The sequence below is a fragment of the Myotis myotis genome, unplaced genomic scaffold (genome assembly GCF_014108235.1).
Source record: "Myotis myotis isolate mMyoMyo1 unplaced genomic scaffold, mMyoMyo1.p scaffold_m19_p_47, whole genome shotgun sequence".
Classification (NCBI taxonomy): domain Eukaryota; kingdom Metazoa; phylum Chordata; class Mammalia; order Chiroptera; family Vespertilionidae; genus Myotis; species Myotis myotis.
Genome location: NW_023416354.1, coordinates 57,501 through 73,011, shown reverse-complemented (window position 1 = coordinate 73,011; position 15,511 = coordinate 57,501). Strand labels below are relative to the sequence as shown.

Here is a 15,511-nt window from a genome sequence, read left to right as displayed (position 1 = left end):
CCAGAAGGATCATGACAACGCTACCCAAGAGGACTTCAGCACGTTCACCTCTCGTGTCTAAATCACTTACGGAGCCCAACCTGTTGAGCTCAGTGGCTGAGCGTCGACCTATGAACCTGGGGGTCACGGTTTGATTCCCGGTCAAGGGCACAGGCCCGGGTTGCGGGTTCGATTCCTGGTGGGGGGCATGCAGGAGGCAGCCGATCCATGATTCTCATCATTGATGTTTCTCTCTCTCTCCCTCTCCCTTTCTCTCTGAAATCAATAAAAACATTTCTTTAAAAAGTGACCATCGCGTATGGACCTAAGGACTCCTGAGGCGCCCGTGACCATCTTGTTTTTCTTTCCTTTTCCCTCTCTGCCCCCTGCAGTGATCGAGGGCCGCGGGGTCCCGGGCCCCATCCAGAGGTTCTCCTCGCCGCCGCCCTACCTGCCCGTGAGCTTCCGCGTCCTCGGAGCCGACACCTCCTTCCTCCTGCGGGAGGCCCGCCGGGACCCCGCGCTCAATGCCAGCCTGCAGGCCCGCGTGGAGTCCTTCTTCACCTACAGGGCCCGGCGGCCCCCGCGCGTCAACGCCAGCTGCGGGCCCTTCTCCGTGGAGAAGGCGGTGCCTCTGGACTCGACCTTGACCTTGACCTCTCCGGGCCCCACCGAGAAGTCTAGCTTCGACTGGAAGCTGCGGGCCCACATCCTGCAGGACAAGATCTACCCGGGCCGGCCCGTCGCGCAGGTCCTGTTCCACGTGCTGGGCCGGGACTGGGCCGAGCCGGGCCCCGCGGAGCCGCTGCCCTGCCTGCGGGTGTTCGCCTTCCGGGAGACGCGCGAGGTCCGGGCCGGCTGCCGGCTGCGGGGCGCTCTGGGGCTGTGCGTGGCCGAGCTGCGGCTGCCGCCCGCCTGGTTCAGCGCCCCCGCCGTGGTGGCCGGGAGGCGGCGGCCCGCGGGCCCGGCCGAGGGGAGCCCCGTGGAGCTGTACTACACCGTGCACCCCGGGGACCACGGGCACGGGGACTGCGCCGGCGGTGACCTCAGGAAGGGCAACGCCATCCGCCCCGGGAAGGACGGCCGGGAGGACGCCGCGTCCCTCCTGCAGAGGGTCGGGGCCGTGCGCCTCTACCGGGCCCAGGACCGTGGCGACCAGCTCAGCGAGCTGCGTCTGGGCGGCGGCGTGGCCGTCTGGCTGCCCTCCAGGCCGGCCAAGCAAGGGGACGTGGTCACCGCCTACGTCACTGTGGCCGGCAACTCCACCGTTGACCTCTTCACCCTGAGGTAGGCCCCTGACGGCCCGGAGGCTGCGGGGGGCTGGGCCTGCGCGGGGCCGGGAAAGCCTGTCGGGTTAAGGTCTGTTCGGAGATAAAGGCGATCAGGCCAGGGCTTCCCCATGACCTGAGGTTCAGGGTGCAGCTGGGACTGGTGTCTTTCAGAATAGACGTCCGTCCCCGAGGAGGGACTCGCTGGGGCAGATCTCCCCAGATAGGAGGACGGCTGGTCACCTGACCGCGGGGAGGGTGCGGGGGGGGGGGGGGGGCGGGGGGAGTATGTTCCGGAGGGGGGTTGCCCGGCCCTGAGGGACCCTCCTGCTACACCTGGAAGCCAGGTGGCTCTCCCGCCCTCCTTACCTGCGTGTTGGGGGCGGGGCAAGAGGCCCGACACGGGGTCCAAGGTCGGATGCCGCAATCCATCCCTCTCTTTTGACCTGGAGCTGCCATCGGACTCGGAGAGTGAGGGCGGCGATGTGTCTCTCGCTGTGAGTTCTTTGGTGCCGAGGCCGATGCTGTTTGCAGGGTCCAAATGCTGCTGACGGCGCCGCCGGCTTCAGGCCCCGGTCACTCCCCGTTTCTCTCTTTGCTTCCTTTTCCTTTAACACACGCACGTGTCCAAAAACATAGCGTCTCACCCCGCGACCCTCTGGCCGCCCAGCGGGCTCCCTCCCTCCCTCCTGCGTCAGGGGGTCCCCTTGTTCTCCTCTGGACGGAGCCGCGGGCATGAATATTCATGACCCCGTCGAACAAGATTTTTATTGAAAACCAAAATGGAGCTGAAGTTTCCCGTTTGCGGCTCTCGGGCGGGAGCGTGAAAGAGCCATTGAGCCGTCCGGGCGGGAGGCGGTGGGCCTGGCCGTGGGCTTTGGCCGAGAATGTCCATTTCGGCGACTGAGGGTTCCCCCTTTTGGCCAAACCCCCCCCCAAAAAACCTCATCTTTTAAAAAGTCTGATCTTTACACGATTCCGTTTTCCACCCGGGGCGTCAGAGGAGGACAGGACAATGACGATGAATGAAACGAAGGTGATTTTTATTTTTCCTGGTCGCCCTGCGTGAGGACAAAATTAAAAAAAGAAGAAGCAGGCTTGATGGGCGCTCCCCGCGCCCCCGATTCCTGGAAAATCGACCCTCTTCCTCCGTTTTAATTTGTGTCTCCGCCCCCCTCCCCCTGCGGGAAGGGGGGGCTGCGTGTTTCGGGGCCTCCATTAATCAGGCGTTTTCCTTCCCCGCTCGTCCCGCGTTCGGGGCCACGCATCTGTCATCAGACCTATTGTTCTCTGGCAGGAAGTAAACGCAGCGCCCAAAACGGATTGCGAGCCCCACCGACATGTGACGGCGCCTCACGCCGGGTTTGTGCCAACGATATTGATTTATGGGAGAGGAATCGTCCCCCCTCCCCCCCGAGAGTCTTTGTAATCCAGCGAGTTTATTCCTGGCGGGTGGGGGCGGGTTTGAGGCTTGGAGCCAGAAGCCACTCATAATGTGTATGAGGCCTACTAAGTGCTACCCAGAGGGAAGGAGGTCCTCACAGAACTTACATCCTGTGGGCAGTCAGGCCGTTCTCAGGCGATAAAATATAGTGGCTTCAAAGTACGGTAACATTCGTCTTTCTTCAGTATCCCCTGACATGTCTGACATCCAGAAACAATTTGGAGAAGGGAGGGAAGACAGCAGGGGTGTGAGCGATTTTCACGGGGTGCGGGGGGGACGGAGGGGGCTTGAGGGGACGGTCCGGAGTGGGGTCTGCGCTTTGCTGGTAGCTTGTGGGTCGGTGGCTTTAAAGGGTTAAATAATCACAGACTTAGCTCTCATGGTCACCTTCCATTTCATGGAGAGATGAAAGTTTTCCACTCACAATAGTAACGTCGCGTTTCGTGGGCTAGTCATTGTACAAGTAAAAAGGAAAAAAAAGGCAGATTGTTGTAAAGGAAAATGTTCAGCAAATGCAGGACGTTTAGAATGTGGATTTGAGAACATTTATGGGGGGAATGTACACCCACAGGGCTGTTCCCGTGAGCAGAACGCATGCTTCCTGGTCCCCAAATAATCACCGAAGAAAGAGACGCAAGACCAGACCTCATGGGCCTCTCATCACGTAGTGTGGCCAAGGGCCTACCTTTTTGTTTGTTTGTGAGTTTGTTAATCCTCGCCGAGGGTAAATTTTCCATTGATGTTTAGAGAGAGTGGAAGGGAGAGGGAGACAGAGAGAGAGAGAGAGAGAGAGAGAGAGAGAGAGAGAGAGAGACATCGATGGGTTGCCTCCCACTCTGCCCTCACCAGCTCTGGGGATCGAGCCTGCAACCTGGGAATCGAACCGTGACCTCCTGGTTCGTAAGTTGATGCTCAACCACTGAGTCACCTGGCTGGGCGGCACATTTTTTAAGGATTTTTTAAAAACACCATAGAGGAATGCACGACAGATGGAAATTACTATTATTTTTTGTTGTTGTTGTTAATCCTCACCCGAGGATTTTTTCCCATTGATTTTTTTAGAGAGAGTAGAACGGAGGGAGGGAGGGGGAGAGAGAGAGAAACATCGATGCGAGAGAGACATCGGTGGGTGGCCTCCCGCACGCACCCCCACCTGCAGGGCAGGTCGGTGCCCCGGACGGGGACCCGAACCCGAGGCCCCTGGGTTGAGCGCCCGGCTTTGCGGCTCCGCGAGGTGGGTCGCAGCCTGAAACCCGATCCCGGTCTCGTTCACAGGGACACGGTGTGGCAGGGAAGGCGGGGCGTCCTCTGTCCCTGCTGCCACTGAGCACACCCATCCTGCCGGCCTGTGGGGGCAGTGGTTAGAGCGTCAGGCTGCGCACCTGTAGGAAGGTCGCAGGTTCGATCCCGGCCCCGGTCGGGCAGGCGCAGAAGGCAACCAGTGGCTGTGAGTCTCTCACATCAACGTTTCTCTCCCCCTCTCGCTCCCTTCCTCCTTCCAGTCTCCCCAAAGGAAAAAAAATCAATGGAAAAGTAGCCTCGGGTGACGGTTAAACAAAATTAGACAGGGAGGCTGTGCCCGCGTATTGCCAGCACGAGGCGCATCCGGATTCGAGGAGAAACCTCCTTAAGGGCTGTTTACACCCGTCTCCGCCCCGTGTGTCTGGGTGGTTTCTCTCCTAATCACTTTGTTTGGGGAAATTTAAAAACAAATCAAAAAACCAAAACAAAACCCGCCCCGGGCGGGCGGCACAATGGGAGAGCGGCAGCTGCAGGAAATTCATATTCTTCACGTTTTAATGCCACACTGTCAGCCGTCCGGGGAGCGGGCTGTGTGGGTCGCTGAGGACAGTGGCGGGGCTGGCCGGGGGCTGGCGCCTAAATGACGGAATTAACGGCGCTTGTGCTGTACCGAGGCGGCGAGCGGAGGCGGGTGGTCCGGAGACGGCGAGCCCGGGCAGTTACTCTGTGGGCCGGGACGCATGGGCTCAGTCCACCCTGCCCACCCCCACGCCCCCCGCCCCCGCCCCCCGCCCAGGTGCAGGCGCTGCCTGAGGCCCTGGGAGGGGCCCAGGTGAGGCAGGGGTGGAGTGGGCGGGGCTTGGGCCTTCTCAGAGGAGGCCAGGGAAGCCCTTGAGGAAGAAAGGGATCCAACTTGCATTTTTTAAAATTTTTATTGATTTCAGAGAGGAAGGTGGGGGGAGAGAGAGAGAAACGTCAACGATGTGAGAGAATCATGGCTGCCTCCTGCAAGACCCCCCCTCCCCTCCGGGGATCAAGTCTGCAACCTGGCCATGTGCCTTTGACCGGAATCAAATCTGGACCCTTCAGTCCACAGGTTGGTGCTCTATCCACTGAGCCACACCAGCCAGGGCTTTCTGGCCTCTGAATTCCGTCTGTTTATACAGCAGAGCTGGCATCTCGGAAAATACAGATCCCGCTCAACGCCGGCTTTCCCAACCGCTTTTTTATTGCACACGGAAATGCATTTTGTGCAAGTGTGAGTGTGAAAACACATGTGACCCGCATTCTCATGTAACATATGTGTGTGTGCCTGTGCATGTGCATGTGTGTATGTGTGTATGCGTATGTGTGTGTGCGTGCGCTCGCGTGTGTATAGATACGCACACACCTGTATACTTGTGATTGGGTCTGAAACAAAGGGTCGCAAAGTGATGCTTCCCGCTGCCGGGGTGACGGCCGGCATGTCCCCGCCCGTCTGCCTCTGGTTTCGGACGCAGTGGCCTGCGGCGTCTCTGGAAAGCGCCGATGGGGCATTTCTGTGCCCTGAGGAGCCGGGCAGTGGTGGGCAGGGCGCCAGGCTGGCTGCTGGCCACTCGTGTCGTTGTTCGGGGTGACCAGGTGGGAGCGCCATCCAGAGGCAGAGAAAGCGGGTGCTGACTCGCTGCCCCGGCCTAGCTGTGCGGGGCGACCTCACTCCGGTGACCTCGGAGGGAAACGGGTTCGCCGCCTCCTGGGACCAGCCTCAGCCCCGCTGGTTTCTGGCGGGTTCTATAGGGGGTTCTGTGGCAGGTTCCGTGGTAGTTTCTGTGGCAGTTTCCGTGGCGGGCTCCGTGGCGGGCTCCGTGGAGTCTTCTTGTGGCTTGTTAATCCCCTGTGTCCCCGGGAGGGCCCGGCGGGTCTGGATGAGCTGACCCTCCGACAGTTGCTAATTTGGAAGGAAAAGGAGCAGAACAGGGGCAGGAAGAGCGGAGGGCAAGATGCAGTTACTAAGGCAGTGGCTTGTGTCAATCACGCTCAGAGCCAATCAGCTCCGGATTTGAGCCCACGGCTGCCGTAAGCCCCGCCTGCTGAGCAGCCAGGGAGGGACCATAGACCCCGTTAGAGAGCAAATGATGCATCCACAGGCTGATGGCCCTCCGTCGGGTGGGCAGACCTTAAAGGGCTAAGCCACAGCCCTGCCAGTGTTCTCAGTGGTTAGAGCGTCTGCCCTCGGACTGAGGGGTCGTGGGTTCGATTCCGGCCGAGGGCAGGTACCTCGGTTGCAGGCTGGATCCCTGGCCCCCTCCCCCGTGGGGCCGCGAGCAGGAGGCCACCATCCCCCGGTGTTTCTCCCTCCCCTCCTCCCGCGCTCTCTAAAGAATCATCGGGAAAATCCCTCGGGGGAGGATGCACACACAAGCATAAATAAATGGCGTTTGGGGGTCCCGGGGCTCCCTTACCCTCCGACAGGCAGAGCCCTAACCACACGCGTTTGACTGGGACACGTCGCCCGTTCCTCGCTGTGATTTGCAGCCACGTGTCGCGGGACAGCGGCCGTGTGTCATGTTCATAGCCCGTTGCGCCTCAAGGTCAGACCCGAGATGGCGAGGCAACAAGATGGAACGGCCTGTCCCTCGACACAGACATTTCTCTTCCCACCGAGGGGGCGGGGACGGGCGCCGTGTGGGCTGGTGTCGTTAGGACGTGGGAGGACAGGGTGGTTCACGGAGACGTGGGCTCGAGGCGCTGTCCGTCTGTCCGTCTGCCCAGCCACGCCGTCCACGCCACAACATCTCCGGATTGGCGTCTGCAAACGCATCCTCGTTGTAACTTTCCCTGGTCTTCCTTCCTTCCTTCCTTCCTTCCTTCCTTCCTTCCTTCCTTCCTTCCTTCCTTCCTTCCTTCCTTCCTTCTTTCTTTCTTTCTTTCATTTTTTAAAATATACTTTTATTGATCTCAGAGAGGAAGGGAGAGGGAGAGAGAGAGAACATAAATGATGAGAGAGAAGCACTGACCGGCTGCCTCCTGCACGCCCCCCACTGGGGATGGAGCCCCCAACCCGGGCCTGTGCCCTGACGGGGAATCAATCTGTGACCTCCTGGTTCCTAGGTCGAGCTCTGAGCCCCGCCGACAGGCTCTCTCCCGGGTTCTGTCAGGTGTCGCTGTGCAAGGATCCTGGCCCCTTTCGCTGGCGCACAGGTGACATGTCTGACGAGAGAGGTGGCCGTCCTGCTTGTCCATTCCGGTCGTCGCGCTGCCGGCCGGGAACTGTGCGGAGGAGGCGGATCTGGGGAAATCTCCTTTTCCTCCCGAACAGGAAACGTAATTAACAGAACACACAGGCCTGGCTGCCGAGGATGGAACTAAATTGGGTGGAAATTGACCCAACCTGTCCCTGTGCGCCTGGAGACGAGAGCCGTCCCTGCCCACACACCAGGCGCCCCCCCTCCCCCACCCCGCCCCCAACACCTACCCGAGGGAATTCCTCTGATGCCAGGTCCCGAGGACTTGGGCAGGACGTCCTCCTTCCGGGAGAGCTGTTCCCCTGACAACGCCCCCCTCCTTTTTGCCACCTTTGTTTTTCTTGTGTGTTTTTAAAAATATATTTTATTGATTTCAGAGATGAAGGGAGAGGGAGAGAGAAACATTAATGATGGGAGAGAAGCATTGATCAGTTGCCTCCTGCACGCCCCACACTGGGGATCGAGCCGCAACCCGGGCCTGTGCCCTGGCCGGGGATCAAACCATAATCTCCTGGTTCATAGGTTGATGCTCAACCACTGAGCCACACTGGCCGGGCTGCAGTAGTGTTTTTTTAAAAAGCCCTGGCCGGTGTGGCTCAGTGGATAGAGCGTTGGCCTACTGGCTGAAGGGTCCCGGGTTTGATCCTGGTCTAGGGCATGAACCTCGGTTTCAGGCTCCTTCCCAGCCCGGGCCCTGGTCGAGGTGCGTGTAGGAGGCAGCCCATCCGTGTGTGTCTCTCACATCGATGTTTCTCTCTGTCTCTCCCTCTCTCTCCCCCTCTCTCTAGAAATCAATGGGAAAATAAATATCCTCGGGTGAGGATTTTTTTTAAAAGAAAAAACAATAAATTCACAGTTTTGGGAGCCAGCGTCATGTGACAGGGAAACAAAGGTAGAGGGAGAGAAAGAGAGAGAGAGAGATCGCCCAGGTCCGATGGCCCCGTGGACGCTGGATTCATTTGAGATGTTTGCTTTCTCACTTCCCGCCCTTCCTTCCTGCGGTCGGTCTGTGTTACAACCCGAGTGATTCCCGCCGAGCAGGGAGCCCGCCCGGCCCCGCCGTCCCATTTCTCATCCGTCACTGCCGGCTGCACCGCGCTCGCTGGGCCGGGAGCGCGGCCGCACTGCAGAGGGAGGTGATAATGAGATTTAGGATCCAGAGAGAGAAGGGGCGACACCGGCTCCTCCGCCCCGAGGTCGGTGCGGCCTGTTTCTCTCCGTGAGGCCAGCCCGCCCCGCGGCTCCGCACTCAGAGGGTCGTCCAGGGGCGCGGTGTCTCCGGGGCCCCGTGAGCTTCATTCGCTGGATTGTCTCCCCCTTCCCTCCCCTGAGGAGTGAGGGTGTTTGCCATGGATTTTTAGAGAGTGGGAGGGAGGGAGGGGAGGGGAGGGGAGAGAGAGACACCAATTGGTTGCCTCCCTCACTCACCGGAAATGCTTACTTAGGCTCATGCCCTTGACCTCAAGTTGAACCCACGACCCTGTCTGCAGGCCAACGTTCTAACCCCTGAGTCACACCGGCCAGGGCCAGATTGTCTCTTAAAGAAGGCTCCGGGGCCCAGGCCAGTCTGGCTCAGTGGATAGAGCGTCGGCCTGAGGACCAAAGGGTCCCGGGTTGGATTCCGGTCAAGGGCACGCACCTCGGTGGCAGGCTCCCTTCCCGCCCCGCCCCCATTCAGTACCGAGGGGCACAGAGGTGCTGTCTGTCGGGCAGAGGGCACGCGTCCCCAGGGGGACAGAACCGGACCTAAGACTCAGGACTGAGCCATTGCTGCGACACCAGGGAAATTAAAAATATACATCATTGTGTGTTAATTATGCAGCAATCAGGCAGCAATACCTTTTATAAAGAAATTTATTGTAGTCCGGCCGGCGTGGCTCCGTGGCTGAGCGTTGATCTACGAACCAGGAGGTCAGGGTTCGATTCCCCGTCAGGGCACAGGCCTGGGTTGTGGGCTCCATCCCCAGTGGGGGGCCTGCAGGAGGCAGCCGACCTGTGATTCTCCCTCATCATTGATGTTTCCCTCTCCCTCCCTCTCTCTTCCTCTCTGACATCAATAAAAATATATATTTTTTTAAAGTGAAGAAATGGAAGAGAGATGGTGGCAGCGTGGCGGGCTCTGGGGAAGGCCGGGCACTAACCCCGGGCTCTCTCTTGCCGTCTCCCCCCAGGGCCAAGGTCAAGAAGGGGGTGAACGTTCTGAGCGCGCGGCCCAGCGAGCCCAGCCAGTGGGCGGTGCGGCAGGAGCTGGGGGCCGGCGGGAAGCACAGCACCAGCACCGTGGTCTGCCAGCGCCTGGGGCCCGGCGCCCACAACAGGTAGGTGAGCGCCGCAGGTGAGCGCCTGGCACTCAAGATCACGAGCTCTGGACCCCCACCCCACCTTCACGTCAGAGGCTGGACCCGCTGGCATGATGGTACCCGGAGGGCAGGGCGCGATGCTGCCTGTGTGTTGTGCGGGCTTTGGAGCAGAGATGCGTTAGCGAGGTCCTACTGGGTGTCACCGAGGCTCAGACGAGTTAGCGAGGTCCCACTGTGCGTCACCGAGGCTCAGACAAGTTAGCGAGGTCCTACTGGGTGTCACCGAGGCTCAGGAGTTAGCGAGGTCCTACTGGGTGTCACCAAGGCTCAGACAAGTTAGCGAGGTCCTACTGGGTGTCACCAAGGCTCAGGAGTTAGCGAGGTCCTACTGTGCGTCACCGAGGCTCAGGCAAGTTAGTGAGGCCCTACTGTGCGTCACCGAGGCTCAGACGAGTTAGTGAGGTCCTACTGTGCGTCACTGAGGCTCAGGCGAGTTAGCGAGGTCCTACTGTGCGTCACTGAGGCTCAGGCGAGTTAGTGAGGTCCTACTGTGCATCACTGAGGCTCAGGCGAGTTAGTGAGGTCCTACTGTGCATCACTGAGGCTCAGGCGAGTTAGTGAGGTCCTACTGTGCGTCACTGAGGCTCAGGAGTTAGGGAGGTCCTACTGTGCGTCACTGAGGCTCAGGCGAGTTAGTGAGGTCCTACTGTGCGTCACTGAGGCTCAGGAGTTAGCGAGGTCCTACTGTGCGTCACTGAGACTCAGGAGTTAGTGAGGTCCTACTGTGTGTCACTGAGGCTCAGGTGAGTCAGTGAGGTCCCACTGTGTGTCACCGAGGGGGAGAGGGAGGATAGGTGATCCATTCACACGGTTCCAACCTCAAAACCTCGAGACAATGACAAGCAGACTCTACCCCAGCCTCCCTCACCCAGCTCCCGCCCCGAGGCTATTGGGGTTCAAACTTCTACATAGACCTTCCGTCGATTTATGCATGTGCAGCACACACACACACACACACACACACACACACCCCACACACACCACACACACACCACACACACACACACCGCATGCACACACAATACACACGCGCGCACACACACGCACACACACGTACACACACCACACACAACACACACGTACACACAACACACACAACACACACGCTCAACCACTGAGCCTCACCAGCCGGGGCTTTCAGTTTTTTATTGATTTTTAGGGAGAGGACGGGACAGGGAGAGAGAAACACCCATCGGTGCCTCTCGCACGGGCATTTTAAAGGACAGCCACCCCCCCTCACGTGGCAAAATACTGGAGGGTTTTGTTCAGTAGCAAACACAGCAACACTTACTAGGAAATTAAAAAAAAAAAAGGCATGTGGGGAAGAGGCGAGGCCCTCCCGTGTCCTGCAGCCTCACCTGCTGCCCTTCTCCAGGCCGCCCCGCCTCCCCGGGGCCAACAGCGCTTCTCCTCCCGCCTCCGCCCCACGAATCCCTTGCCCGCGGCATGTAACTGGGCTAAACGGCGAGGCGTCCCATCCATCGCCCGGGAGGCGGCGAGGGGCAGGAGGGCAGAGCGAGTCACCTTAGCAGTCGCTGGCCCTCCGGCCGGCCGCTCACACCCCCAGCGCTGCCCGGGGGACGGGCCACGGCCGGTCGCTGTCTGGGAACCACGGGGATCAGGGGCAGGGGTGCGTGGGTTTGGACAAAAGGGTCAGGATGCCCGTCCCCCGCCCTCCCCCTCCCCCCAGGTCACCGGGTCAGCAAACAAGAGGTTGGTTTCTGGTTGGCTTCCGGTTTGAGTCCTTGCGGCAGGTCCCAGTATGGCTGTCAGCCTCTTACAAACACATGGTCTAGGCACCCGAGAGCCCTTAGAGGGGGGACCAGGCAGTGCCCCCTGCCTGCACGAAGGGCTATATACTCGTTTCTAAGGGATGGGGCAGGCCCTGGCCAGGCCGTTCAGTACCTTAGAGCAGTGGCTGGCAAACCGCGGCTCGCGAGCCGCATGCGGCGCTTTGGCCCCGTGACACGGGCCACGGAGTCTCAATCGCACTGTACGTGTGCGCCCGCACGTGGTATTTTGTGGAAGAGCCACACTCAAGGGGCCAGGTTGCCGACCGCTGCCTTAGAGCATCGGCCGGATGCGCCAAGCTCGCGGGTCCGTCCCCAGTCAGGGCGCAAACAGGAGCCAGCCAGTGTCCCGGCCGGCGGGCTCAGGGGTTGAGCGTCCACCTGCGATTGAGCCGGGAGGTCCTGGCTCCATCCCGATCAGGGCACATTCTCCGGTGGCGGGATCCCAGGGTGGGGCGTGCAGGAGGCAGCCCATCCGTGATTGCCTCTCATCATTCGTGTTCCTGTGTCTCTCTTGCCCTCTCCCTTCCTCTCTGAAATCCATGAAAGTATATTAACAAGAAAAGACAAGAATCCGTATCAGAGGAGCAGAGCGCTCCCTAACCCAGGAGCGAGGCGCGGGCGGGGCGGGCGGGAGGGAAACCGCAGGAGCGGGTGGGTTTCCGTTCCGCCCGCGGCTCCTGTCAGCCCGGCGACACCGCGTGACAGCGCAGCGCTGGGAGCCGCGCCGGGAGGCAGCGGAGCCGACAGGTAACCGGGAGGAGCGGGCCGTCCGCGCGTCTGGTGGGGACGATAAGATTCCAGGCTGCGTGTCTCCTTCCCGGGGACACGGGTGCGGCCGGCCCGGATGCGTTCCTCATTGTCTCCCGTGAAGCGAGCGTCGCCGACACGGCGCCTGAAATAGCACCTGATTGCCTGGGGCTCCTGCCAACGGCGTGAAAGACAAAAGGGGACGCGTGAGCCGAAAGCGGGGGGCCGCGGCAGGTGCACGGAGCCCTCGCTGCCCCGGGCCGGCTCCCTCCTCTCCGAGTCACGGTCCGTCCCACCCCTCGCTCCCCGCACGCCCTGCTTCTGCCGGCACCGTGCGGGGGGAGGGAAGATGAAGGCTGGGCGCTGGCCAAGTCGGGGAAATACGGAAAAGCACCCAAACCGGAGTGAGTCCAGCTGGGGTTCCGTCCGACCCACACAGCCGCTGCGCTCCAAAGGGGGTTAGAAAATGCAGGCAGCCCCGGCCGGTGTGGCTCAGCGGATAGAGCGCCGGCCTGCGGACAGAAGGGTCCCGGTCCGATTCCGGTCCAGGGCACGGACCTCGGTTGCAGGCTCCTCCCCGGCCCCGGGCCCTGGTCGGGCGCGTGCAGGAGGCAGCCCATGGATGTCTCTCTCGCATCGATGGTTCTCTCTGTGTCTCCCTCTCGCGTCCGCTCTCCCTAAAAACCAGTGGGAGACGCCCTCGGGGGAGGATTCAAAGAAAAGAAAACGCGAGGACAGAACACACTCTCACACTCACACCACGACGTCACGCTGAGCAAAGGCGCAGGCCCTCGGACGTTTCGCCGGCCGCACCATCGGGCCGCGCGCTCCAGCGTCTGGCAATTAGTGACACGCGTGTGCGCGCCTCACGCATCTCGCCCTGACGTCGCGTCGGGAAGAACAGCCCGACGGGGGCCTGGGGTTAGACTCCCTGCCGGAACCTGCCGGTTTCTCCTCGTTTTCCTGCCTTCGCGGGGGCTCTCGCCGACGGACAGAAACCAGAGGACAGTGGCCGAACCAGACGCTTTGGGGTTTTCCCCCTGGGCCCACATGAAGCTCGAGGCTAGAACTCGGTCCGGGCTGGTGAGTGGCTCCACGGGGCCATCGGGGGCCCCGGCTCCCTCGCGCTTCGTGCTCTGCCATCTTTGGCCCGTGCTCGGTCCCTGCCTCCTGCTCACAAGATCGCGGCGATGGCTCCGGACATCTTACCTGAGTCCCAGGCCCTGAGCGAGCACGTCCCCAGCCGGGGACACAGTCCGGCCCAGACGGGTTACACCTGCCGGCGGCACCTGCCCACCACTCGGCTCTCCGCGTGGGGCCTGCCCTCCGGACGCGGCTGGTGACCCGTTCAGAGTCCTGAGGCCACACGGCGACATGTCACCTCTTAGTATCTTACGCTGACGTCACCATCATTTTTCCTTCTACGTAAATAAACGTATTTCAAGAGGAAACTTTGGGTTATTCCTAAACAGGAAAACCCAGTGCCCGGCCCGTGTGGCTCAGTGGTTGAGCACCGACCTATGAACCAAGAGGACACAGGCCCGGGTTGTGGGCTCCATCCCCAGTGGGGGGCGTGCAGGAGGCAGCCGGTCCAGGATTCTCTCTCATCCCTGATGTTTCTCTCTCTCTCTCTCCCTCTCTCTGAAATCAATTTTTAAAATAAGAAGAAATTAAGAATTATACAACAAAACAAACAAACAAAAAACCCAGTGTCCGTAGCCACGGATGAGAGGGAAACATAAAAATGAACGCGGCCACAGCGCTGGCCCGGCACGCTCCCGCCCGCGGAGCCGCGTGACCCTAAAAGGGCCCCCTCCCTCAGTGCCCCCAGAGCTCGCGCCTGAATCCAAGTCTTTTGTGGGAACAGAAGGACGCGTTGGAGACGAGGATGTAGGTCATTCCTGGAAGCCAGGCAGCTGCCTGCCTGCTGCTCCCGCCGCAGAGGGGGGCGCTGACAATCATCTGAGCGCTCCCCACGCCCCGTTCCCAGGGAAAGGCCTGGCAAGCTGGGGGCGGGTCTGGCCCGGCGATCAAGGCCTCGCCGAAAGGCCCCTGGCAACGTGAATTCATGGCTTCTCCCTCGGCCAGCACTCCCTCCGGCCCCTCAGGCCCCTGGACCCCGCTCTTTCCGCGCTGCCCCCTGCAACCCCCTCTCCCCGGTAATCATTTCCCTCCCCTCCAAGCATCTCTGCCTTCCAGGCCTCCTTCTCTGCTTATAGACGATCAGGTGCAAAGTGATTCCCAGAGAGATCCCTCCCTCCTGTTTTATGGAGGGAAATTTTACGTTTCTTTTAATTCTTTTTTAATCAGACAGCTATTTTTAAAAGCAAATTGTACCCTAAAAAGCATTGCCCTGAAAGGGCATTTCTTTCCTGTGCCTGCACCCCGATGGGGCGGGGACAGAGCCTGCAGCCCGATGGGGCGGGGACAGAGCCTGCACCCCGATGGGGCGGGGACAGAGCCTGCAGCCCAGATGCGTGCCCTCTAGTGCACGGGCCAAGGCTCTAACCACTGAGTACACCGGCCAGGGCCACAACAGGGACTTTCAAACGCCCCAAACCCGTGGCCGCGCAGGTCCCCTGGGGAGAACGTGGCCCGCGGCCTGCGCCGACCACGGACGTTCATCGCGGCGGCGGCTGTGAGGGACGGGCGTCAGCGGGTCGAGTGAGTCGGCGCCCACTGGGGGGAATGTTCCGTAGCCGCTTAAAATGCGCTGTGGCTGCCTCTGCTGGTCTGGAACGTCCTCCGAGAAACATTGCGAAGTGAAGGAAAGCAGGAGAGACACACAGCCAGGCACCAGCCAGCAGCGCGCGCGGCCTGCTCACACTTGAGGTTGAAACTGGGAAGCACCCTGGCCGGTGTGGCTCAGTGGGTAGAGCGTCCGCCTGCGGACTGAAGCGTCCCGGGTTCCATTCCGGTCGGGGCACAGGCCCGGGTGGCGGGCTCGGTCCCCAGTGGGGGGCCTGCAGGAGGCAGCGGGTCCATGATCCTCTCTCATCATGGATGTTTCTCTTGCTCTCCCTCTCCCTTCCTCTCTGACATCAATAAAAACATAGTTTTTAAAAAATGGGAAGAGATGCTTCCCATCCAGTTTCACGGTTGAGCCCTGAGGACCCTCTGCTCAGTGCATGAGGCAGACACGACAGGACGCACGCCCCGATTCCACCCCGGGAGGGGCCCGAGCCGTCAAACCCACAGAGACCCGAGTAGCTGGAGGGCGGGCGCTGGGGGAGGGCGGGGTGTCTCGCGGGGACAGAGTTTAAAGGAGACAAGATGGAGCGAGTTCTGGAGGCGGCGGGGGGGTGGGGGGGGGGGGGGGGGGGTCGCCTGGCTGTGAACGCGCCGGACGCGGAGCCGTAGCTTGTGGCTGCGACGGCCACGTTTCTATCGTGTGCGTTTGACCACAATTAAAAGTAAAATAAAGGCGAGTATTTGTCAATGGGCAGCTCTGGGG

General features: G+C 60.7%; 1 protein-coding gene across 1 annotated transcript in view; it reads left to right on the top strand.

The window, feature by feature from the left end:
- Positions 1-212: 212 nt before the first annotated feature.
- The window catches only part of TMEM132C (transmembrane protein 132C), a 38,143-nt gene continuing 22,844 nt past the window's right edge, over positions 213-15,511 (top strand). Inside the window, exons 1-2 of the mRNA XM_036307354.1 lie at positions 213-1,266; positions 9,329-9,475. Of these exons, the coding sequence (XP_036163247.1) occupies positions 299-1,266; positions 9,329-9,475 (1,115 nt within the window). The 5' untranslated portion in view covers positions 213-298. The remainder of the gene's footprint in view (positions 1,267-9,328; positions 9,476-15,511) is intronic.